At 40.4% G+C, this 25,600-nt stretch overlaps 2 protein-coding genes across 12 annotated transcripts in view; one reads left to right on the forward strand and one right to left on the reverse strand.

Annotated features, from left to right (window-relative positions):
- Positions 1-70: 70 nt before the first annotated feature.
- On the reverse strand, positions 71-15,010 carry SRR (serine racemase). Of its 10 annotated transcripts, XM_045836373.1 has the most exons (10): positions 14,901-14,956; positions 14,157-14,341; positions 10,310-10,482; positions 4,573-4,751; positions 3,058-3,181; positions 2,768-2,871; positions 1,500-1,619; positions 1,295-1,369; positions 595-804; positions 71-297 (listed from the first exon to the last, which is right to left on the reverse strand). In XM_045836373.1, the coding sequence occupies exons 3-10, from the start codon at positions 10,407-10,409 to the stop codon at positions 82-84; spliced, it is 1,128 nt and encodes a 375-aa protein (XP_045692329.1). In that variant the 5' UTR covers positions 10,410-10,482; positions 14,157-14,341; positions 14,901-14,956; the 3' UTR covers positions 71-81. The 10 variants fall into 10 exon arrangements, with proteins under 10 accessions (XP_045692329.1, XP_045692333.1, XP_045692328.1 ...); XM_045836377.1 differs by lacking the exon at positions 14,157-14,341 and having other exon boundaries at positions 10,371-10,482; positions 14,901-15,010; XM_045836372.1 differs by lacking the exon at positions 14,157-14,341 and having other exon boundaries at positions 14,901-15,010.
- A 73-nt stretch (positions 15,011-15,083) lies between these two features.
- The window catches only part of SMG6 (SMG6 nonsense mediated mRNA decay factor), a 222,741-nt gene continuing 212,224 nt past the window's right edge, over positions 15,084-25,600 (forward strand). Inside the window, exons 1-6 of one of the 2 annotated variants that reach the window (XM_045836380.1) lie at positions 15,084-15,277; positions 17,812-19,552; positions 20,104-20,296; positions 20,777-20,887; positions 24,232-24,338; positions 24,598-24,676. In XM_045836380.1, coding sequence (XP_045692336.1) covers positions 15,190-15,277; positions 17,812-19,552; positions 20,104-20,296; positions 20,777-20,887; positions 24,232-24,338; positions 24,598-24,676 — 2,319 coding nt within the window. In that variant the 5' untranslated portion in view covers positions 15,084-15,189. Of the gene's footprint in view, positions 15,278-15,380; positions 15,532-17,811; positions 19,553-20,103; positions 20,297-20,776; positions 20,888-24,231; positions 24,339-24,597; positions 24,677-25,600 lie in introns of those variants that run through there. The other variant, XM_045836381.1, reaches the window with a different exon arrangement.

The raw sequence follows: 25,600 nt of genomic DNA on the forward strand, positions 1-25,600 counted from the left end.
GATGGGAACTTAACAGTGACTAGGAAACAACATTAACAAGTGTCTGGAGACATTGAAACCCATTTCTTCCTTATGGATAAATTAAACAAAAACAGATTGATAAGGAGCTGGCCTTTCAGCCTGCTTCATCCAAGTTACAGAGGTTAAGTCTACATTTCCACCACTGAGCACAACACAAATGTTCTTTACTTCTGGGGAAATGGTTTGAAAATGCTGAGACAGAACAGCAGCCACTCCAACACCAGCTGTAGGTTCAATAAGCAGTTTCATTCTCTCCCACACCAGCTGGGTTGCATACTGTTGGCAGAGAAGGGAGTAATAATTAGTGAAATGGGGGAGGGGAGCCTAGTTGGTGGGCCTTTTCAATTAAAGCCTAATTAATACATGTATATACATACATGCTTGCCAGTGAAGAGCTGTGTTTTTTTCATTCTAACTCTGCTAGTGTTGAGGGCTGTCCCAATATCTAGGGTACCCTCCCCCATGTCATGAGTCAAGTCCCCAGTGGATGAGTTGCTACTTATAAGAGAAGTATCTTTTGGTTAAAAAGTTATTCCATTCTTTTTGTTACTTTCTTTCCTGTTGGATCCTCACCTTAATTTCATCCTCTCTGACAGTGAAGACATCATCCACGAGGTCCCTTATAATAGGCCAGGTGTTTAAGCCAATGCTAGATTTGACACCATCTGCTATGGTTTCTGGAGGGTAGGGGTTGGGGGTCAGTTCCCCTCTCAGTTTGGATTGGTAGCAGTCATCTGCATTCAAGGGTTCAGCAGCATATACCTTCACACTAGGTCTCAGTGCCTGCGAAGAGGAATGTTAGACATATCACCACCAGCCACGTGTTTTGCCTACATGCCTGCAGTAAAAGAGGCAGTACAGGTAACACATTTCTAACCAAGCAAGAGCCTTTTCTGTGATACGTAATGAAAACATGACTGTAAAGCACTTTAAATTGTGTGCCTAGTAATGGCCTTCAGTTGCCTAGATCACATCTGGTTCTATTGGTAACTTGGGAAAACAGCCCCTGGCTTGGATAGAAGGTTGGTGAGAAGGAATTCAGGGGAAGGACTGGGATAGGCTGCTACTCATTGTAATTGCTTTTGTGCTGTAAAGTCTCAGATTAAGAAAAGGGTAGTGAGGTGGAAAAGGGTCTTCCATCTCAAGTGCTAAGAATTGATGGGAAGGAACAGCAATTTAGGGGAAATGTTAAGCAGGTGCCACAGTGTACTGTGATGGGAAATAAAATCCTCTGTGCCTAACGTGGGGAGTCTTCCAGGAGTTGTTTTCTCACCTTAACTGTAATTGCTATTCCAGCAACCATTCCTCCTCCTCCTACAGGTACCACCAGTGCATCTACCAAGGGAACCTTTAGTGAGAAGAATGTAAAGTATAAATAGGTCTATTGAAAAACAGTTTTCTATGTACATAGCAAATAGTTGATTCTACAGCCAAACATCAGATTTACCAGTAGCCCAGTAAGAACTGACGAGGCTTACCTGGTTCAGCACTTCCATGGCGATTGTCCCTTGCCCAGCTATCACTGCAGGCTCCTGGTTGGGATGTACCATGATGCCTTCCGTTTCTTCCATAATTTGTTTTGTAACTTTTTCTCTGGCCTGGAAGTACATTTAGCTTATTTGATTTGTATTTAATAGTGTTTCCAACAAGTTAGACTCAGTCATTTAATGCTTTATTGGCCACCTCCATTTTTGAGACTGGGCACTGGGGACATAACTGAACAAAACAGTCCCTGTGCCAAAGGGAGTTGTGTGCTGACAGTGGGGAGGACTGGGATATGTAAGTAAAACAAATGCTATGTCTACATGCTATGGAGAAAAGTTCATTTATACGGGATACTTAGGAAGGGCCCCTCTGGTAAAGTGCCATTTTAATAGATGTGAATCAGACCTGCTATCTAGAATATTTCAGTGAAAGTAATTCCAAGTGCTAAGACTACAAAGTAGAGTGCTTAGCCTTTCTGAGATTGCTAAGTGGTTGGCATGGAGTGTTTGGGGGAGGATAACTGTAGGATGAGATCGGAAAGATAGGAAATGGGCTAATTCATTTAGGCCTTAGGTGGCTGGAAGAACTTCGGTTCCCACTGCGGATGAGGTGGGAAACCATTGGAGGATTTGGGGCCGACAAGACAAGTTCTAAGTGAGTGGATAGATCTGGTTGCTCTTTGAAAACAGACTAATGGGAGAAGGGTAGAAACAAGAGACCAGTTAGGAGGCTACTTAATCTACATAGTAATGGTAAAGGCTTAGGTAAAGTTAGAAGTAGTTGGATTATGGAAATATTTTGAAAGTAGAACTAAGATTTGGATGTGGGGTGCAAAAGAGTTACCAAAATGACTCCAACTTTTTTTTTTCTTTTAGCAACTTCGAAAGATTAAAGTTGCCATTTACTGAGATGGGTGAAACTGGCTGAAGTGTAGTAGAGGGTGAATAAAATCAGTTTGGGTTTAGACACAGCAAGTTTGAGATGCCTAATTAAGACATCCCAGAGGGAACGAACACTGGGTAGCTGTTGGATACACACATGTGGTTTAAAGGCAAAGGTCAGGGCTTGAGTTAGCATGTAGGTGGGCAGTATTTTGAACTATGAGACTAATAAGATCATTTGAGTAAGTGTAGATAGAGAAAAGGTTGGGCATGCTAATATTTAGAGATAAAGGGAAAATAGTGAAAAGGAATACCTGATAAGATAGGAAGTTTCATTTGACAGTGAAAACTGAAGGTGTTACTGAACATTGCTCTCTCACCTCATCACTCTGTTCACTGAACACTATAGAGGCTCCATAGGCTTGTATTCCCAGTTTTTTACAGTTGGGAGCTGTCTGAGGCACCACAATATAAGCAGGAATTCCTGAGATGGGGAAACACATTCAGTTAGTACAAATCTGGAGAATTTAGGATAGAAGTTTCTGTTGAGTCTCTTGTGATCAGATACATACTCATTTACTTCTTCCCACAGCTATCATCAATCTCACTGAAAGTAAGGATACTTTTCCACTTCTAATGATCCTACCCAATACCCTGAGAAATCAAGTACCTTCCAATTTGGCAGCATAGGCAAGAGCCTGGCCATGATTTCCACTGCTGTGAGTAACAACAGCTTTGGGCCTTTCTGAAGTGGCAGGAATCAAACCTCTGATTGCATTGAGGGCACCACGAATCTAGAAAAAGAAGAAAGTAAAATGTATGTATTTGATTAAAGTTTCTTTTAAAAAAACCAAGGAGCTTTACTAGATTTTCTCTTCCTAATACCATACATCCAGTCTATCACTAAATCTTATCCAATTCTACTTCCTGAATACCTCACGTGTGTCTCTTTGCCACTATATTGGTGAGGCTTCATTGCTTGCATGTTACCAAACCTCAACTGATCCCACTTTAAGGATCATTCTCCTCTAATATTCCACTAGGTTATGAAAGTGATCTTTTAAAAACAAAGGTTATCTTTTTCTTTGCCTTTTTTTTTGTACAAGTTGCATGCAGCCTTTCAAACACATGTACTGCCCCTCTCAGTGTTGTAGCCATCCGAATTTGCTTCTAGTTTCCCTCCTACCAGGTTAGCTCACACTCCTGTACCTCTAAGCATGCTCATACTCTACCTGTAGTATTTTCACTCTCTCCATGATTTGGTTAAAAGTACTCATCCTGTAAAGCTTGGATCAAACATGTTAACTTCCTTGATCTCCAAAATAAGTTACTTCATTCTCTGTTCTTTCACGGCACTTTGAAAAGGGCCTCTCTTAAGACTCTCTCTTAAGACAGTCCTTGTAAGCCTATTTGTTGACCAGCCTGTCTTTCCCTGCAAGGTGGTTGTAGGACAAGGCCTACTGTATATGTGCCCAATAAGCCATGGCAGAAGCAAAGGGCAAGAGAGAATGGAAAGTTTTTTCCTGTTTTAGTATAAAAGCTTTCAGTTGATGGGAGGGAGGAAAGGTAGATTCTTGAAGTCCTAGAGCTACCACTTCACAGGTGCTGACACAGTACTAAATGCAGCTCTCAGATTTTTACCTGAAAGGATCTTAAAGTTCAACTAATGGTTAGGAAATCCAGGTAATGAGTCAACAACAGAAGTCTTATCTTTTTGCATAGGAAAGACACTGACATAGTTTGTGTAATAAGATTACACGAGGATTTAGTTGGGTTTAGACATTTTATATTCAGAATAAGGTAACAATGAATAGCAAGTTGACACCAAGTGAGTGCTTACACTAGGTTATGCAGTAGTCACACGTGCCCATCTTGCCTTGCAACAATCTAGAGTCTGCTGTCTCTGTTTAATCACTAGAAGTTCCCTCTTTCATTCTCATGTCCAAGTTTAGTCAGTAAACTATATCACCCTAATTATAATCAGTGCTGAGATTGTGTAAAAGTGGCTCCTCAACATTTGATGCTGAGTAACTAGAAGTTGATCAAAGGAAAACTAGTTTCCTTTCTTCAGCTATAAAAACATGAATTCTGTCTACCTCACTGGGTAGTCAGGAGGATCAAATAAATTTAATATATGAAAAGGGGTTGAAAAGATACATGACACACTATCAAAAGGGATTTTTACCTTAAAAGATCCAGTTTTCTGGAAGAGTTCACATTTGAAGAAAAGATTGCGTCCCGTTACTTGATTCAAAATGGAGCTAGTTAGCACTGGTGTGAGGTGGATAAAATCTCGAATGTTGATATGAGCTTTTTCAACATCAGCAAAGGAGATGCAGTACTGAGCACACATGGTTCTGAAACCTGGGAATAAAAAAGGGGTAAAAGCGAAGTCCAAGATGTGTTCATTGAAAAGGTATTGAAAATGCAAAACAGCTCCATAGAATATATAGGTGTGAACTACAGTGTAAACTATGGACTTGAGGTAGTAATGTGTTAATGTAGGTTCAACCATAACAAATGTACCTTTCTGGTGAGAGATGTTGATAATGAGAGAGGCTATGCATGTGTGGAGCAGGGAGGCTTATGGGAAATCTCTACCTCTGGATCAATTTTGATACGAAATTTAAACTACTCTAAAAATATTTTAAAAATACAAGAATATGCCTAACATACGAAAATAGGCCTTGGGCCTGTCATGTTAATGTGGGAACTGTCTCCATTACTATGGCTCCAGAATCATTGTATAGAAGGCAACTTATCTTGAAGCTGAGTTTCTTAGTAAATACAAGGTTGTTTTTTTTTTTTTTTTTCTGATGAAGCTTTATAGGAAGTAATTGGTGATGAGTATGGAAGGCTTAAATTTCACCTCTTACCCATATCATCCATCACTTGATATTTCCATCATTGTAAAGAACTGCATTCAAAATCTTCTATAAATTTTTATTTTATTTTTTTTAAAGATTTTATTTATTTATTTTTAGAGAGGGAAAGGAGGGAGAGGGAGAGAGAGAGAGAGAGAGAGAGAGAGACATCAATGTGTGGTTGCTGGGGGTTCTGGCCTGCAACCCAGGAATGTACCCTGGCTGGGAATCGAACCTGGGACACTTTGGTTCCCAGCCCGCGCTCAATCCACTGAGCTATGCCAGCCAGGGCTTATAAATTTTTATTTCAAAAAAGTATTTAACAATGAAAAATTTCCTACAATCCTATCATAGTAAATTATGATAATTTTCTGTTTCCATTTTTTTCAATATACATACTTTATGTGACAAAGCAAAAAATAACATTTTGTTTACTCCTCCATTTGGCTTAATTTCTTCAAAGTTTTCATAATTATAATTTTCAGTAACTGTATTATGCCTCCATTTTCAGTACTTTTATTGTAGCATTTAACCATAACACTTCTCTTTGTTTTTTCTTATTAACTAACTAGCAAAAGCAATGCATGGTCAATAGAAAAACAGAATTTAATCTTCCTCCCCAAACACAATTGCTTTCTAAGCTCCGGTGTTTATCTTTCCAGACTCACATATATATGCAAACAAAACTTGACAGGTTGGTGACTTTTTTAAAAAAGTATTATGAATATTGATCTTTGCTTATCAATAGGTATATTTATGCAAATTTTAAACAATTTATTGTTTTTAGAGAGAGAAAGGGAGATAGAAATATTGATTTGTTGTCCACTTATTTATTGCTTGACTCTTGTTGTGCCCTGATCAAGGATTGAACCCACAACCTTGGTGTATTGGAATGGTGCTGTAAAACAACTAAGCTACCTGGGTAGGGTTTATACAACCTTTAAAATGGCTTAATAGTACTTCTTTTTTTTTTTAAGATTTTATTTGTTTATTTTTAGAGGGGAAGGGAGGGAGATAGACAGAGAGAGAAGGAGAAACATCAATGTGCGGTTGCTGGGGGTCATGGCCTGCAACCCAGGCATGTACCCTGGCTGGGAATTGAACCTGGGACACTTTGGTTCCCAGTCCGCGCTCAATCCACTGAGCTACGCCAGCCAGGGCTTAATAGTACTTCTTCTTTTAAAAAAACAACAACTGTAGTTTTACATAACTCTATTGTTGAACATTTAGATTTTGGTGGGGCTATAATAATGATGTAGTGAATAATAGCGTTGTTGCAAGATCTTTGTGTATCTCCATACATGCTTTGGGTAGATCCCACTAAATGGTATTTTGCATCAAAAGGCATGCACACATCTAAGATATTTGATACCCACCCCCACTACCAAATTGATCTCCAGAAGAGTTGTAGATTATCCCATTTTATACTCCCAACAGCAGTTTGCAACGAATGTCCATTTTCCTTCATCTTTGCGATATCATTTTTATCTGTCAATTTAATGAAATGTCTAGTAGTTAGAATTTCGTTTTCTTTAAACAGTGATTGAACATTTTTTCCTGTATATCTATTGGACACTTATTCTTCCATGAATCTTTACCACACCATTACTGGCTGAATCATCTTATTCCATTGAAACATTACATTTATCAAAATTAAATTTTTATTAATGTTTGGGCTCATCTGGACTTCATATTTTGTTCCATTTATCAGGCTGCCAGTTCCTTTTTCAGTTGTTCATTGTATTATGTTCTTCCCTGATTACTCTTTTGAAAATTTATTGGCTTTTCTCACAAATAATTCTTCCAAAGGGACATTAGACATCCTTTATTAAGGTTGTCAGAAATTCCACTGTAAAATGAACAAATGAATTGGGGTGTAACTTACATTTAAAAAAGAGTCTTCCTATCCCTGGCTGGCGTAGCTCAGTGGATAGAGCGCGGGCTGCGAACCAAAGCGTCGCAGGTTCGATTCCCAGCCAGGGTACATGCCTGGGTTACAGGCCATAACCCCCAGCAACCGCACATTGATGTCTCTCTCTCTCTCTCTCTCTCTCTATCTCCCTCCCTTCCCTCTCTAAAAAAAATAAATAAGTAAAATCTTAAAAAAATAATAATAAAAAAAAGAGTCTTCCTGTCCACAAACATAGGTGTCTTTCAATTTAGTAAAATTGAAAGTAAATTTAGTAAAGTAAAATTTAGTGAAGTCTTTTTGTTTTAGGTTTCTCAGTAAAGTTTTTATAGTATATTTGGGTCCTGTATAGATGATTAAATTTCTGCCTAAGTACATTTTTGTTGCTTTTGGGATATTTCTTTCCTTTGATTTTTATATTGCTTACTGGTGATATATATGAAAGCTAATAATTTTGCATAGTTATCATGTAATAAGATATTTAATAGACTATCTTATTACAGCTAATAATTTTATAGTTCATTCTTCAAGTAATCATGCTATCTATAAATCATTTGTCTTTACCTTATAAATACCCCTCTGGTAGCCCTGACCAGTGTGGCTCAGTTGATTGCGTGTCCTCCCACAGGCAAAGGCAAAGGGTAGCCCATTGATTCCCGGTCAGGGCACACACCTGGGTTGCAGGTCAGGATCAATGTTTCTTATATCTCTTATGTTTCTTTCCCTCTCTTTCTCCCTCCCATCCCTCTCTCTAAAAACAAATAAAATCTAGAAAGTAAAAAGTTTAAAAATATCCCTCTGGTAACTTTTTCAGTGACTTCATGGTTACTGGTTTAATATAGATTTGCCACCTCCTCCTGAATTAATTTCAGTAACATATTTTGGGCAAAATAATGTCTAATTTAAAATTAGTATAAAGTTACACATATTAATATTTCTAGTACTCTATATCTGTGGTGTTCACTCAATCATTCAGTCATGAAATATTAAGCACCTTCTATGTGTTAGATACTGTTTGGTCTGGGGAAGTAGTGTTAGACAAATAGACTTGTCTCTGCCCTCATGAAGCTTACGATCTAGTGGAGTGATGTGTAATAAGTAATCCCAAAATGAACATGTATTTACAAATAGCAATAGGTGATACTAGGAAACAGTGTTGTGATAGGATACTATAATATGGGGCCTTATTTAGATCAGGTAAGATCCTCTATGGAGAAGTGAAATTTGAGTTATGATCCACAAGATGAATGGGCAAGTAAGAAGAAAAGTGTTTCAGGTAGAGGGAAAAACATGGGTGAGGCTTTAAGGAGGACAAGAGGTTGGTATATTCCAGGAACTAAAAGGAGGGCAATGTATCTGAGAATAGTGATCAAAGGGGAATGTGATAAGAGGTGAGAGTGAAGTTGGTTGGCAGGGTCTAGATTGTAAGGGACAATGACTTGTAAGGGAGAGTGATTTTACTTAAGAGCAATAGAATGCCATTGGAGAATTTTGAACAGGTAAGTGACATGTTGGGATTAATATTTTCAGAAAATCACTCTTGTTATGGTGAATGAAAAGGAAAGAGATAAGAGTGGTATCAGTCAATTCAGCTAAGTAGTGTTAAGAGTTGTCCACATGAAAGACAAGAGGGACCTGGATGGCGAAAGTAAAGGTAGAAAAAAAATAAACACTCAAGATACATTTTGGAAAAACAAACCTTACTTAAAAAATGGGTGAGCCTTGACTAGTGTGACTCAGTGGGTTGGGCATTGTCCTGCAAACTGAAAGGTCTCTGGTTCAATTCCCGGTGGGGCCACATGCCTGGGTTGTGGTCCAGGTCCCTGATTGGGGGTGTGCGTGAGGCAAGTGATCCATGTTTCTCTCTCACATTGAAGTTTCTCGTCCTTTTTCTCCCTCCCTTTCCCTCTCTCTAAAAATAAGTAAATAAAATCTTTAAAAAATGGGTGGACTTGTATAGACATTTCCAAAGATATACAAATGGCTAACAAGTACACGAATAAAGATGCTCAACATCATCAATCATCAGGGAAATGCAAATCAAAACTATGAGATACTACCTTATGCCTATTAGAATGACTATTATTTAAAAAACAAACAAAGACAGGAAATAACAAGAGTTGGCAGGGATGTGGGGAAACTGGAGCTCTTGTGCACTGTTTGTGGGAATGTAAAATGGTGTAGCTACTATGGAAAATAGCATGGTAGTCCATCAAAAAATTAAACATAGGTTTACCATAAGATCCAGCAATTCCACTTCTGGGTATATACCCAAAAGAATTCAAAGAGGATCTCAAAGACATATTTGTACACCTAGGTTCATAGCAGCATTATTCACAATAGTCCAAAGTGGAAGCAACCCAACTATCTCTCTTATTTTTTTTTTTTTTAATTAATTCCAGAGAGAGGAGATGGGAGGGAGAAAGAGAGGGAGAGAAACATCATTGGTTGCCTTTTGCATGTGGCCTGACTGAGGAGCAAACCTGCAAGCCAGGCAAGTGCCCTAACCAGGAATCAAACCTGTGACCTTTTCATTTGTGGGATGACACCCAACCCACTGAGCCACACCAGCCAGGGCTTCAGTATCTATTGACAGATGAATGGGTAAACAAAATCTAATATATACATATAATGGAGTATTATTTAGCCTTAACGAAATGGAATGTTCATGCTATAACATGGACAAATCTTGGGGATTTTATGTTAAGTGAAATAAAGACACAGACAATAACTTATGATTGCACTTATGTGAGGTACCTAGAACAGTCAAATTCATAAGAAAGTAGAATGGTGGTTGCCAGAGGCTTGGGGGAAAGGGCAGGAAACTTACAGCATTAGGGTATAGTTTCAGTTTTGCAAGAGAAAAGAATTCTGGAAATCGGTTGTATAACAATGTGAATGTATTTACACTATAGGACTGTACATTTAAAAATGGTTATGATGATATATTTCATATTATTTGTAATTAACCACAACTAAAAAAACACACAGAGAAAAAGTTACATTTTGGAGATTATAATTAGGCCTCTTGGCTGCAAGTGATAGAACTCCAATTTGAACTGGCATACGCATGAGATAAAGCTGATGAGATTTATTGGCTCATGGAACAAAAGGAAGAATTAAACAATGGGAAGGGTAGGGATATGGACCTTCAGGAACAACTGGAACCAGGGATTTGAGATTTTCCAGGACTCTCTGATTGCTTCTCACCTCTGCTGCTTTCTGCATGTCAGCTTCATTCTTTTTCATTGCAGATCAGTTCCACATGGCAGGATGCATGGCTGCTGACAGCTCCTGTGTTTTACATTTTATGGCTTCCACACTGAAGAGGGATTTTCTTTCTTAGTTTCAGTTCAAAAAATTCTGGGTAAGGACTCTGATTGGCCCATCTTGGCCCAGGACCAGTGGCCAAGGGTGTGAGGTCATTTAAGACAACACTATGCAATAGTCAGAAGTATGTACAGAAACATGAAAAAGAAACAGAATGATTCCTATAACACAGTATCAATAATGTACATTTAAAATACATACATACATAACATACTATATATTATTTAAAAATATACATGTATCCAAGGACATATTTCAAGCATATTAGAGCAATGACTTAAGTGGGGAGGGTAGGAACATAATGGAAATTGGAATGAAGGGAAAAAAGATAAATTGAGAAAGGCTTTGATGATGTGAACCAAACAGTACGATTGCATTAAATTTCTGCACCTGAGGGAAAAGTAAAAGCAAACAAAGGGAGGGAGGAAGTAAGAAGGAAAAAAAGAGAAAGACAAAAAGAGAAAGCATTTCTGTGAGTGAGGGGCAGTTTTCAAGAGAAAAGAGGAGAATGTTGAGGTGAAGAATTCTGTAAATGTCCACTACAGTGATAGAAGAGACAGATCCTAATACTGGATTGAATGTGGCGAGTGAGAGAGACAAGGAGAACTCCTGGGTTTTGTCTCGGTGGTAATTTATTGAGATACAAGACTGACAAATAAATAAGTATTTTAGGAAAATCAGAGATTGATGAGCTAAATTTGAATTACTTATGAGACATCTGGGAGGATGTTCTTTAGCTTTTTTGTAGTTGTTGCCAGAAATGTGTCTATTTTAATGTCTACTTTATTCCTGAAGAATGAGCTCTTCAATTTATTTATCAAGTACTGTTCTTTTTCCCTTATTAATTTCTGATTTTATTTCTTCTATGTTCCTTATAATTTCCATTTTATTATTAAAATTAATAATAAAAGTACATGAATATTGCTTTAATAATATACCACAGGTTTTGTGTACAATATTTTCATTAATCTTAACTTCTAAAGAACCCATGATCTTAGTTTTATTTTTTTGACCCATTAGTTAATTAAAATTGGTGTTTTAAAAAACTTTCCAAATGCTTAGAATTTTTAAATTTGTGGTTATTCATTACTTGTTTTACTACTTTATGCTCAGCAATCATGACCTGTCCAATTTTTGTTTTTAGAAACTGAAATCCTCAATCCCCCATTATCTAAATATGCTTTGTTGTTTTATTGATTACTCCCATAATGTGATCAAATCCCTACTGTAATCATTTAAAACATTATAAAAATATATAGATCTTTCAGTCTTTTCCATTAAATTGACTCTTTTCCACAAAGATAACCACTTTAAAAGTTTGGTATGTATTCTTCCACAGCTTTTGATAAATTTATATAGAAATTTATATGCAATAAATAGGTTTTGCTGCACTCAGAGCCATACTGTACACACAGGGGTGGACAAAAGTATGATTACAGTTGTTTGTATGGAAAATACAGTAATTAATACATAATAATAGAAGAATAAACACTGTGTTTCCCATACTCACAGCTGTAAATGTACTTTTGTTTACTTCTGTATTCTGCAACTAGCATTTTTTTAATCTAACATAACAACTTGAAAACTGTTCCATGTCAACACATATTTCAATTTTTAAAGTAGTGGAAAAAAATTTTAAAAGGATTTTTAAAAAATGGATTCTTAGAGTAAGGGACACGAAGAGAGGGAGAGGAGGAGAAATTCTGAAGGAGGGAGGGGGGAGGGAGGGAAGGAGGGAGAAAGGTAAGGCGGGTAGAGAGAGATCAATTTTTTGTTCTACTTATTTATGCATTCATTGGTTGTGCCCTGACCAGGAACCAAACCCACAATCTTGTGTATTGGGATGATGCTCAAACCAAATGAGCTACTTGGCCAAGGTCATATTTCAATTCTTTAAACTCAGAAGCTTTCATTTGATACAGGTCTAAAATATGGTTGTCTTTTCATTTACTTTTACCTGATATTTCATGAGCCCTTTAAATCTGAGGGTTGAATTTAAATCTTTTTTTTTTAAAGATTTTATTTTATTTAATTTTAGCGACAGGGGAAGGGAAGAAGGAGAGAAACAATGATGTGTGAGAGATACATGGGTTGTAGTCTCTCACATGCCCCCAACTGTGGACCTGGCCCACAACCCAGGCATGTGCCCTGATCAGAAATCGAACCAGCGACTTTTGGTTCACAGGCTGGTGCTTAATCCATCAGGGTGAATTTAAATCTTAAATTCAAAATTTTCCATCCACTTAGTGAATTTTCTTGTATTATTTCTTTGATTAATGCTCCTCCACAGTCAATTCTGTTATCACCTTCTGGAGTTCATATTTGATCATAAGTTTTCTGGATCCATTCTCCATGTCTCCTATCCTTACCTCTAACAGTTTTGTCTATTATTATATTTTCATTCTAAGTTCTGGTAAATTTTCTTGAACTGGTTTAACTTCTGGCATGTCTCACCTGCAGTTCACTGACACTACTGCATTAATTTGGCAACAGTGTTTTTCCTATTTACACAAGTTTTCTTCAGATTATTTTTCCATCTTAAAAAAACAACAAAAAAAACCCCAACTGATGAAATGTCCTCTCCAATTTTGAACCTTCCTTCCTATTTCTCTCTTATGTTTTAAAGACTGTCATTTGTGCTGACCACTCAAATCACTCCCCTTTATTTATTTGATTTTTGTTGGGGATACACTGGTTAATAAAATTACATAGGTTTCGGGTGTACAATTCTATAACACATCATCTGTACACCATATTGTGTGTTCACCACCCCAAGTCAAGTCTCCTTCCATCACCATATATCCCCTTTACTCTCTTCCACCTCCCCCACCTCTCCTTCCCTCTGGTAATCACTATATTGTTATCCCTGTCTATGACTTTTTTTTTTAATCCCTTTACCACTATCCCCTGCCCACACAGGCCCCCAACCTGCCTCCCCTCTGACAGCTGTCAGTCTCTTCTCTGTGTCTATGAGTCTGTCTCTAGTTTGTTAGTTTAAAAATAAGCTGGATTTGCCCTGGCCAGGCGGGTCAGTTGGTTGGAGTGTCATCCTTACACCAAAAGGCTATAGGTATGATCCTTGGTTAGGGCACACACCTAGGTTGCAGATTCAATCCCTGGTGGGAGTGTGTATGGGGGGCAACTGATCGATGTTTCTCTCTCAAATCAATAAAAATATCCTTGGGTAATGATTAAAATAAATGAATAAATAAATAAAATAATCTAGATCCATTTTATTCCACATATGAGTGAAGTCATATGGTACTTGGCTTTCTCTGACTGGCTCATTTCACTCATAATGTTCTCCGGGTCCATCCATGCTTTTGTAAAAGGTAAGATTCCCTTCTTTTTATGGCTGAGTAGTATTTCACTCCCCTACTTTTGGACCATTGAATCTTTTCCTGTATCTTACTGACTTTATATGTCTGCTTAACCTTCTGGTGGCAAGTGTCTGTCACATAATAGGAACTGAATGAATTTCATCAGAGAGTATTCAAATCCTTTAGGCCCACTCTAAGGAATAATTCATAACTATTTAAAAGCAGGGGTGTCCAACTTTTTGGCATCTCTGGACCACAATGGAAGAAGAGTTGTCTTGAGCCACACATTAAATAACAAACACTAACAAAAACTGATGAGCAAAAAAAAGGTTTTAAATACATTTACAATTCTGTGTTGGGCCACATTCATAGCCATCCAGGGTCACAGGTTGGACACCCCTGGTGTAGAGGTTCAATAGCCTGCAGGGATTGGAAGGAGCAACAGGTGGAGGAAAGCAGCAGCCTTGGGGCACGCCATTTCATCACAGTTCTGAAGAGGAGCCACTGAACAAGCAGTTCAATACCAGTCTCCTGATTTAAAGATGGGGGAAAAAATCAACCTGAACTCCAGGGAAGTCAAGTAATTTCTCCAAGAATCCAATCGTACAGAAATTCACAAACCGACTTATAATACCTCCTGATTTACTTCCACACAAACCCTCCCATCAGCAAGAGCCAACTACATTGTACTTTTAAAAGAAAAAGTCAAGAGGTTTGGGGATGTACTTTGCCATAAAGGAGAATACTTAGATCTGGTACTCATCAATTGTATCACCTCAGGTAATATACAGTAAGGTTCTCTAAGATTTCGCTTCCTCACATTTGGGGAGTGGGTGGGGGTAGTGAGGATAACAATAATTACTCTTACAAGATCTTTAAGGTCTCAAAATAAAGGCCTGGGGCACTAGTCCAGCCCTGTGGTGGGAGACTCTGGCCTAGGATGAGGGAAGGAGGACGGATTGTGTGTTGTCTTTGTCAACCCGAGCCCTCGACCAGCACCAGTAATCTCGATGACCACTACAGCAACGACAGCGGCCACCGCCGCCACCGCCTGCCTATCCTGACTTCGCCTGGCCTCAGCTCACCTCACCTCAAATGCGCCGCGCCTCCAATTCCAGCCTCAGCTCACCTTCCACCGACACCGCCTCTGCGCATGCGCAGTGGCCGCCTCCCACGCCCAGGCTCACGTTCGGAGTCTTCCCCACAGAAGTGCCTGAATGTTTTTCTTCCCAGTGCGGCCACCGTCGTTTGGGGAGGAGGGCGGGAGGGGGCGGGGAAAAGGGTGGGAGGTGGGTGAGCGCGCGCCGCCCGTCCGTCGTGGTTTCCTGGCTGCGCGCGGCGGTGGTGGAGTAGCTGCAGCTGTTGCAGCAGCGGCGAAGATGGCGGAAGGGTTGGAGCGTGTCCGAATCTCCGCGTCTGAGCTGCGAGGGATCCTGGCCACTCTGGCTCCGCAGGCCGGGAGCAGAGGTAAGTCGCACCGCCCAGCTCCTGGGCTGGGCCTGCCCGCCCCGCCTCCCTCTCCTCCTCTGCCTCCTCCCCGCTCGGTCCGCCGCACTCCGGAGCCCCCGCCCCTTCCCTCAACTGTGGGGGCGGCTGGACGAAGGCTGTCCTCCTCTCCCAACCAGCCCAGGGTCTGTGTGGGGTCCCGCTCAGCCAGCTCCGGCCCCCTTCGGACCAGTCCAACTCGAGTGCCTGCCTCCGCCCCCTTTCCTACAGAGAAGGTGACTGTTCCCCCATTGCCCCAGTCTTGTTAGACAGCCCTTGGATTCTCAGCCGTCAGGAGACGAGGAAAGGAGTGGGCGCTGGGGTCTGGTGGAGGCCCCGGGGTGTGTCGTTCACAGAGCAATCGTCCTCAGGCCTGCCCCGTCACCTACTTAGCAGCGTTGGAGAGAGGGAACTGGGGAAATTGTGGAGGAAGGTTTAACAGCTTGGGACTTCCTTGCTGAATTTTTTTACCCCTAGGCAGGTTTCTGAAGACTGCGCCACTGAGGGATCCAGGACCTCAGAGAGTTGACTCCACTCTGGTTTGGCTTTGGCATGTGTGGGACCTGTTTTTATTAGAGAGAATGCTCAACTTGCAACTTAAAGTCTCTGGGCACATCAGGAAAGCTCCTACTAGGATTCTAGTGTCTCCCCTATCCTTTGTTAGGCGGCGGAGTTATGTAGAATGGTAGTTATGCTTCTGCAGACCTGTGGCCAAAGTCTATAACATTGGTTTTCATCGCTCAACTGAATTGAATTATTCAGGTTCTTTTGCTCCCTCTAATGTGGAAAATAGTAGTAGTTCTTCCCTCCACTTCACCTACATTACAAAGGCTGCTGAGGGTGATCTGTTCTGGAGTTAAACTGCTTTATTTTATTCATACTTGATGAAGCAGTTTTTTAAACTTCTGATAATACTGGAGCAGTATCTTAAACATCAGAGTTTTTTTTTTCCGTCTGTCTTGTTTTACCCATAGGTGTAAATACCACAGCATATGATACCTGTTATGAGTTTGTTTATGTTGATGTTTATAGGACAATACTAGGACTTTATATAGCATTCCATTTTGTGTGCTCTATAATCTCAGTAATCCCTGTCACTTTCCCACTGAAATGCTTAGTGGCTATTTGTAGTAGTGTCTCCCCTTAATAGATAAAGGTAACAGAAACAAAAAGTAGAGACTTGCTTGTCTGTCATTAAGTAAGTTCATGGAACCTGGAGAGTGGCTTCTGAAGTCCTGTGCTCTTATCCTTATTTTTTTTTAATTATGTATTGATTTTATTTTTTTTAAGATTTTGTTTATTTATTTTTAGAGAGAGGAAGGGAGGGAGAGAAACATCAGTGTGTGGTTAACTGTCAGGTGCACCCCACTGGGGACCTGGCCCACTTGTGCCAGGCATGCGCTGTAGGCTGGGAATTGAACCGGTGATCCTTTGGTTCATAGGCCATCACTCAGCCCACTGAGCCACACCAGCCAAGGCTATATATTGATTTTAGAAAGATTAGAGAGAGAGAGAAACATCAGTTTGTTGTTCTGTTTATTTATGCATTCATTGGTTAATTCTTATATATGCCCTGGCCAGGGATTGAACCTGCAGCCTTGGCATATTGGTATGACACTCAAACCAACTGAGCTACCCAGCCAGGGTCATATGCTCTTTTTATTCTTGAGTGCCCTCAGTCTTTGGTATTTTAAGAGCATGTCACAATACTTTCATCATCTTCCAGGGAAAGCTCTCTTATGGAACTTTTTCCTTCTCATATTCCATCATCATAGTAGCAGTTAGTCTCAGTATTCCAATGATGATAGTCTGAGCAGTATTTCCTTGGAATAAATCTGTTGGCTGCTGTTAGAAAGCTGATGATCATGAGTAGAGTTGAAGAATGTGAAAGGAACTGCTTCTAGTTTGCTTCTGCAGGAGGTATATGATTGGGTAATTGGTATCCTAAAGAAGAGGATTGTTCTGGCCAAGTCCAGAGACTGGACTTGCAGTTTTTTCTCCAGAGATGTCCAGAACCATGCATATTATGCATGTCCTGCTTTTTTTCTTTTCTCCCCTTTTCCTGCTAGTATGTTAAAAGGAGTTAGCCACCCTGGAAAAACATTAGAGGCAGAAGAAGAAAAGACTAAGGGAGATCTTAGGGCTCTATAATAGAGAACAGTCTAATATTGAAATGTTTGGAAACCTTTTATTCTGACAGTTATAGGGTAGTTTATAGTCTTGGGGATCTGAATATGACTTGGTGACACAGTTTTTTTTCGTTTCCCTATCTGGGGTGTAGGTAACGCCAACACAAGTTCTTAGCCTTGCCAGTTACTGAACAAATACTGTAAACTTAGTAGAATTTCTGCTTTTGCAGAAATTTCCTTCTTTTTCCATCAATAATAGCATTTTGATGTTTAATTTTTGCTTGATTTTTCTGTTAATTTACCAGAATGACATTTTTCCCCTTCCCTCTTTCTTTATTCTTTTCTTCTACTTCCCCCCAACCCCTATCACTTTCTTCAACATCACAGAAAACATGAAGGAGCCCAGGCAACGCAAAGATAACAGGCGCCCAGATCTGGAGATTTATAAACCTGGTCTTTCACGCCTAAGGAGCAAACCTAAAATCAAGGAACCCCCTGGGAATGATGAATTTAAGAATGAAATTGTTAATGACAGAGATTCTTCTGCTGTTGGAAATGGTACACAGCTCATTAAAGATGTCTGCAAGAAACTGGACAACCAACAGCAAAATGGTCCTATGGACCCAGAAAATATTCAGGCACAAGAGTCCTTTCCTAGGACTGCTGGACAAGAGGATCGAAGTCTAAGAATTATCAAGAGAACAAAGAAACCTGACATGCAGATCTATCAGCCTGGAAGACGTTTGCAGACTGTTACCAAAGAGTCTACTAGCCGTGTGGATGAGGAAGAAATCCTCAACCAAGTAGAACAACTGAAAGTAGAGGAAGACGAATGTAGGGGACATATGAAAGAGGAGGTTGTGAATAAACCAGACAAAAATGAGGCACACAAGAGCTTAAATTGTGACAGAGTAAGGACTGCAAAGGGAGAAAAAGGAAAGAGGATTGAAAAAGGGGAGGGGATGAAGAAAGTGAATGAAGACCCGGCACAGGTGAAGCTGGGTTCTGCAAAGCGCTATTCCCGCTCAGACAAACGAAGGAATCGCTACCGCACTTGCAGTACCAGCTCAGCTGGTAGCAACAACAGTACTGAGGGGACTAGCATGACTGATAATGGATGTCGCCGCCGCCGCCAGGACAGGGCCAAGTTGAGGCCAAGACTGAAGAAGCAAGTGTCCATGTCCTCAACTGACTCCTTAGATGAGGACAGAATTGATGAATCGGATGGGCCCAGGAGGAGCTCAGAAAGGAAGAAACATTTAGAAAGAAACTGGTCTGGCCATGGGGAAGGAGAGCAGAAAAGCAATGGTAAAGAAAATCGAGGTACTCTTCGTGTCACTTTTGATGCAGAAACCATGAACAAAGATTCCCCTGTGGTGAGGTCAGCCAGGGAAGATGTGGATAAGGTAAAGCCTGACAAAGGCTTGAGCAATGGGGGCAAAGGCTCTGAGAAGCAGGAGTCCAAAAACCTGAAACAAGAACTTCGGGGTCGTGGCCGTGGCATTCTGATTCTGCCTGCTCATACTTCCCTGTCTGTCAATTCATCTGGTTCTCCAGAATCTACACCTTTGGGACCTCGGCTTTTATTTGGATCTGGTAGTAAGGGATCTCGGAGTTGGGGCCGAGGAGGTACCACTCGACGGTTGTGGGACCCGAACAATCCTGATCAGAAACCTGCTCTAAAGAGCCAGACACCCCAGTTACATTTCTTGGACACTGATGATGAAGTCAGCCCTACATCTTGGGGTGATTCGCGCCAGGCCCAAGCATCTTATTATAAGTTTCAAAACTCTGACAACCCCTATTACTACCCCCGGACACCAGGCCCCACCTCCCAGTATCCTTATACAGGCTATAACCCTCTGCAATATCCAGTGGGCCCTACAAATGGTGTGTATCCTGGGCCTTACTACCCAGGCTACCCAACTCCATCAGGACAGTACGTTTGTAGTCCTCTCCCTGCCAGCACCATGAGTCCTGAGGAGATGGAGCAACACATGAGGAACATACAGCAACAGGAACTACATAGGCTTCTTCGGGTGGCTGATAACCAGGAACTGCAGCTCAGCAATCTGCTGTCCAGGGACCGCATCAGTCCTGAGGGCCTGGAAAAGATGGCTCAGCTTAGGTATGGTGTGTTCCATCCTGGCTAAAGGGAAATGGGGATAAGCTGGGCGGTGCATGGGCTTCTATGGCTGAGGAAGTTAGATTACCTTTTGGGTAAGCCACTGGGTATTATCTCTTTTTCATATTGATTTTTGTAAGGGAGGGGCAATTGGGGAAAAAAAAAAACAACTGAAAATTTTGTTTTTAGTCTTAGAAATTGTTATGCTTCCTACATTTTAAGGAGAAAAAAATTAACCTTAAGAGAACATGGAATATGGAAATGGAAAAGGAAAGACTTTTCAGAATGCCAAGTAATGAACAACATATAACTTGTGAAGATCTTATGTCAGCTGTTAAATTTAGGTGGAGGCATATGGGTGAAAAACTTTCCTAGACATAACTTTTTTAAATGGCATTCTGTTGTGCAGGAAAGAAGCTAGGATGATTACTATACCTGGTGGCATTTTGGATTTCTTACCAAGGAAGATGCTTAATTTGCAGGAAGCTCAAATCTTGGGTCTAGCCTTTTCTGTGGTGTATTTGGAGCTAGAAGTTGCATGTATTTTATTCCAGAGCTGAACTGCTGCAGCTATATGAGCGCTGTATTCTGTTAGATATTGAGTTCTCTGATAATCAGAATGTGGATCAGATCCTGTGGAAGAATGCTTTCTATCAGGTGATTGAGAAGTTCAGGCAGCTTCTCAAGGATCCAAATGTTGATAACCCAGAACAGATTCGGAACAGACTTTTGGAACTCTTGGATGAGGTAAACCATCATCTTTTTGTCCTCAGGAAAAAGGCTTCAGCATCCTGTAGTTGTGATGGATTTTTACCACCTGAAATACTATATGTTATAACAGAACATTGACAAAAAATTGTATGCTGTTTTCTTAGGTTTAGGCCTGCCTTACTCTTATGGCTTCCTTGAGACTATAAATTACATTTGGAATTCGTTTTTAGCTTGGAAGCTTTCTGAATGTCTTAGCTGGGGGTAGGGGAGTTTGGAGGGTGGGTAAAAGAATGTGTGTGCAGATGTTATCTTTAAAACCATGGAGTGGCTTATGCAATGGATTTGTCTTTTGCTTAGTTGATGGCCACTAATTACTGTATATGCCTCCCTTTACATCAGATAGTTGAGCTTTAGCAGAACTGTTGGTCACTTGCCTTGGTTTCTGATGGGTAGACTGGGTCAGAACTTGCTGATTCAGCATTTAACTTTTTTATTTCTTATTTTTTCTCCTTATAGGGTAGTGACTTCTTTGACAGTTTGCTTCAAAAGCTACAGGTTACTTACAAGTTCAAACTGGAGGACTACATGGATGGTCTTGCCATTCGCAGCAAGCCATTACACAAGACAGTAAGCCAGTTTCTTTATCTTAAATGTATTTATTCATTTAGTAAGCATTTATCTAGTGTTGGTTATGTGCTAGGCACTGTATTGGGTGTTAAGGATACAAAAATGAAACACATAGTCCATTGGGGTGACAGAGTAATTAAATCAATAATTGTAATGTCATAAGTACTATGATAATAGTATATATAGAATGTTAGGGAAGTGAACTGGTTTAGATGGATGGGGTCAAGGAGAGCTTTATTATTTCAAAACTCAACTTGAGAGGCTTCAGAGCCTCTCAAGTTGAGTTTTGAAATAATAAATAGGAGCAGAAGAGGCAGTTTCAATATTTGGCATAGTGAGAGAGAATCAGGCCTTATTGGAAAAGTACAAGAAGTTCAGTATGCTGGTGTCCGTAATGTGGAGTTGGGCTGTACAGCAGATGGAGCTAATGAAGTAGGAAGGGATAGATCATAAACCCTCACTGAAGAGTTTGGGCTGTTTTCTGAAAGCACTGAGGAACCATTGATTTCCAACAAATGGATATTGTAGATTTGTTCTTCCAATGAGTTGCTCTGGGAAATGGATGAGTTTGGGCAAGAGTGGAGATGGGAGAGTCAGGGTGTGGGCCCAAATGAAGGTAAAGGTATTGGAGGTAGAAAAGAAGAGACAGATTGGAAAGATACAAGGGAAATAGAATTGAACTACTGGCTGACTTGGTGTGAATGATGAGTTTGGAGGCATGAAGAGAGTCTAGATCATCTCCCAGTTTGTGGCCTAGGAGAGTGGCTGGGAAGGAAGAGGTTAGCTCAGTTTTGGATATGCCTAGGCGGAGGAGCTTGAGAATGAACAGATGAATATTTTGGTCTGTCGGGAGCTTAGGAGAAAGAGCTGGGCTTGTGATAATAGATTGAGGGGTCTTCAATATATAGGTGATAGTTGAAGCAGAAGTTGGGATAAGGGGAAGGCTGGACAGAAAGTGGGATTATCAGATTTCAAGGTGGTGGTGGGTAAATTCATCAAGTGCTATAGAATCATCAAGTGCTAAGATTACTAAAAAGTGTTCATTGGATTGGATGGCCTTATCATAAGTTACCTCGATTGGAAAGAAAGGAAACCAGATTGTAGTGAATGAGAAGTGGAACAGTATAGATAATGAGAAAGTAGTGTAGACCATTCTTTTTATTTTATTTATTTATTTATTTTTAGAGAGAAGGGAAGGGAGGAAGAAAGATAGGAGGAGAACATCAATGTGTGGTTGCCTCTTATGTGCCCTCTTCTGAGGACCTGGCCTTTGACCCATGCATGTACCCTGGTGGGGAATCGAACCGGTGGTCCCTTGATTTACAGGTCGGCACTTAATCCACTGAACCACAGCAGTATAAACCATTCTTTTAAGAATCTTGGCAATGAAGGCAAGGAGGGTAGATAGTAGTTAAAAGAGAACATATTGTCAGGAGATGTTTGTTTGTTTGGAGGTTTTTAAGCTGAGAGAGACTTGAGCATATTTATATGTTGAAAAGAAAGGGCCAGGGGAAAGGAAGGAGTTAAAGATTCATTAGAGAAAGGGGTGTGTGACTTATGGAGCAGAGGCTTCCTCTTGACTTTCTGCTCCTTCTGATGAATTGTTATTCATCAGCTCTGTTACTAATCAGTAAGTATTTACTGAGTCCCCGCTAAGTGCCAGGTGCCATTCTGAGCACACACAATTAATTCATTGTGAAACAAGAAAGACATGATTCCAGCTTTGGAGTTTAGGGTTTGATTAGGGGTGAGTGCAGGCATTGGATTAGTAATTGCAGATGTAGTGACTTTTGCAAAGGATATTGTGGGGGTATATTCTGTAAAAGGGCTTAGAGCAGGGGTGTCAAACTCATTTTCACTGGGGGCCACATCAGCCTCACAGTTACCTTCAAAGGGCCGAAATAATTTTAGGATTGTATAAATGTAATTACTCCTTAACTGTTAAGGAGTTGAAGTTACATTTGGCCCTTTGAAGGCAACTGAGGGGTTGGTAGTGGCCCCCCAGTGAAAATGAGTTTGATATCCCTGGCTTAGAGAATGGATCACAGAGGACTGAGGAAGTCACAGTTAAGCTGAAGCCGAACACCTGAGACATTAGCCAGGTGTATGTGAAGATGCAAGAATAACAACATTCTAGGGAGAGTGAGCAGCGTATGTGAGGACCCGAAGTGGGAAAGAGCATGGTGTGTTAGGGGACTGGGGAAATGTCTAGTCTGACTGAGGCTCAGAGAGTAAGGAGGATAATGGTGCTGAAGAGATGAGCAGAGGTTAGATCATCTGGGACTTCACTGTGAGAGTAGTGGAGAGCCTTTGTCAGCATGTGTTTTTTCTTCCCCTTGTTGAGATGGTCAAGTGGCTGTAGTATGGAAACATAGCTGGTTTTCTTGATGCTTTATCAGTTAAATACCAAGAGTTCTTGGTGTTTATTCATAGAATGTGTGGAATAGTCAGGACTCCAAAGACGGGTGATGTAGTGATATATAACTTTACTGAGGCACTTGTTTGAGTTTGTGTTAGGAGGCTGGTATTCAGGAGCTAGTTATTTAGTTAGTAAATGAGTTTCTTAAAGCTTTGTGCTTTTTTCAGGGACATGGTAATTTCTCGTGTGTGGGGTGAAGTGGAATTATGTATTATGAAGTGATGTTCCTCAGGGAGGTTTTTAGGTTAGGCACATGTTTTGGGGCTGCTGAGGGTTTACTCTCTTGTTTTCTCACTGAGTGACAGATGCCAAGCCCATCACTAAGAGTATATATAATACTATACAGTACTGTCACATTATAGGTATTTGGTAAGGGTACTCTTTCAGGGAATTATTTCGCAAAGGGGATTTAATGCAGTAATACAATGTGGTGATATTAACAGTTTGAAGAGAGAAAGTGTATAATGATAGTAGGAAGAAAATAGTAAACAATTGTCTTTATATTTGTATATCATTTTAAAATTTGTAAAGTATATTTATTCTCTCCAGTTACTCTGTGGAATAGGTATTTTTACATTCAAATGAAGAAACTGAGTCCCAGAGACCTCGTTTGAGATCACACAACAATTACATGGAGAGTCAGGCCTCCTGGCTCTTATTTTCAGAATGTTTTCTTCCATTTGCCTGGGACTTGAAATAAGAATGACCCCTCTCTCTCTTCTGCAACTCTTTCTCAGTAAATTTTTCATCACACTATTAACTTTTTTTTTTTGCTAGTCTAGGTTAGACTGAAAACTTTTTACTTTATTGAGGACTGCTAGTGCTTTATTAATGCTACTCTGTCATTTTGACCCTATCCCTGTCCTTTGGGATTGAAATTAAGAGTTTCTTGGGTATGCTATTAACTAACTATTTTTTCCTAAAGGTAAAATATGCCTTGATCAGTGCCCAGCGGTGTATGATTTGTCAAGGAGATATTGCTAGGTACCGGGAACAAGCCAATGACACGGCAAACTACGGGAAAGCACGCAGGTACTATTGCCTCTTGCACATTTGCTTTTCTCCCTATGTGGCTTTGAGCTATACCCTACTAAGAGCAATAGGCCACCCAACCTGCCTCTTATAGTGTGCCCTACAGGTGTCCTTACTGGTCTCTGTAGTCATACTTTACCACTCCAGGGTTATATCTAATACTCCAGCTTATATCTTAAGTAGTGAGGAATATCAGGTGATGAACTGGGAAAGAGTTGATAGGGAACTAGCATTTTTTAAAACTGTTTTTCTATTCCAGTTGGTACCTGAAGGCCCAACACATTGCTCCCAAGAACGGGCGCCCCTATAACCAATTGGCTCTGCTGGCAGTATATACGGTAAGGAATCCTGTGGACATGGGAAGAATTCTGCAGGCAGTATCTTAGAATATGGATTTTGATAGCATCAGCTCCTGGAGCTAGATTTCATCTATTCAATTAGAATACTGTAACCCAAAATATATGCCCTTATGTCTCCAATCCTCAAACTCCTTTTTTTAAAAAAAGATTTTATTTATTTATTTTTAGAGAGAGGGGAAGGGAGGGCGAAAGAAAGAGGGAGAAATATCAATGTGTGGTTGCCTCTTGTGCACCCGCTACTGAGGACCTGACCCACAACCCAATCATGTGCCATGGCTGGGAATCAAACTGGAGATCCTTTCCTTTGCAATCCACTGCTCAGTCCACTGAGGCACACAGCTTGGACACAAACTCCTTTTATTACTATTAATTTTGGAGGTAAGTTGTCAGGGATCCCTCACTTCAGTTGAGTCTGTATGGTATCCATTTTTAACTGCACTTGAGTTCCTTGGGAAATGCTCTTGCTCCAGCCAAACCACTGTTTTTGATCAGAGGCTTCAGCTCTGAATCTTGTCTTGCTTCCCTTCCCTATCTCTTTGAATCAGGTTGCTTATTTCTAGAAGGAAAGTAAAGTTCTGTCTCCCTCTCCCTCTTAAAGTCCTCAGTTAGCCCCAAGCACTCGGATCCTTGTTTCCTTTCTTCGTATCATTTCTTTATTCCTCTTAGCTTTTCAGCTAAGGAGTCTTCTTAGCAGAAGCACAGTAAATGCCAAATCATACTTCTCTGGATCGTACCAAACTCTTCTAAATGTGGCTGTAACAGAGAGCCTTGGGATCTGACAGAGCTCCTAGTGAGGAAGCTGAATTGAAGGGGAAAGGGTGGGGGCCGATGATAGGTATCAAAGGTTCAAGTATAAGAAGCAGCTAACATGCTCATTAGCAGGGAGATTTTTCTTAATGCTGT

Source organism: Phyllostomus hastatus, unplaced genomic scaffold (genome assembly GCF_019186645.2).
Source record: "Phyllostomus hastatus isolate PE091 unplaced genomic scaffold, TTU_PhHast_1.1 phas_contig_210, whole genome shotgun sequence".
Lineage (NCBI taxonomy): Eukaryota > Metazoa > Chordata > Mammalia > Chiroptera > Phyllostomidae > Phyllostomus > Phyllostomus hastatus.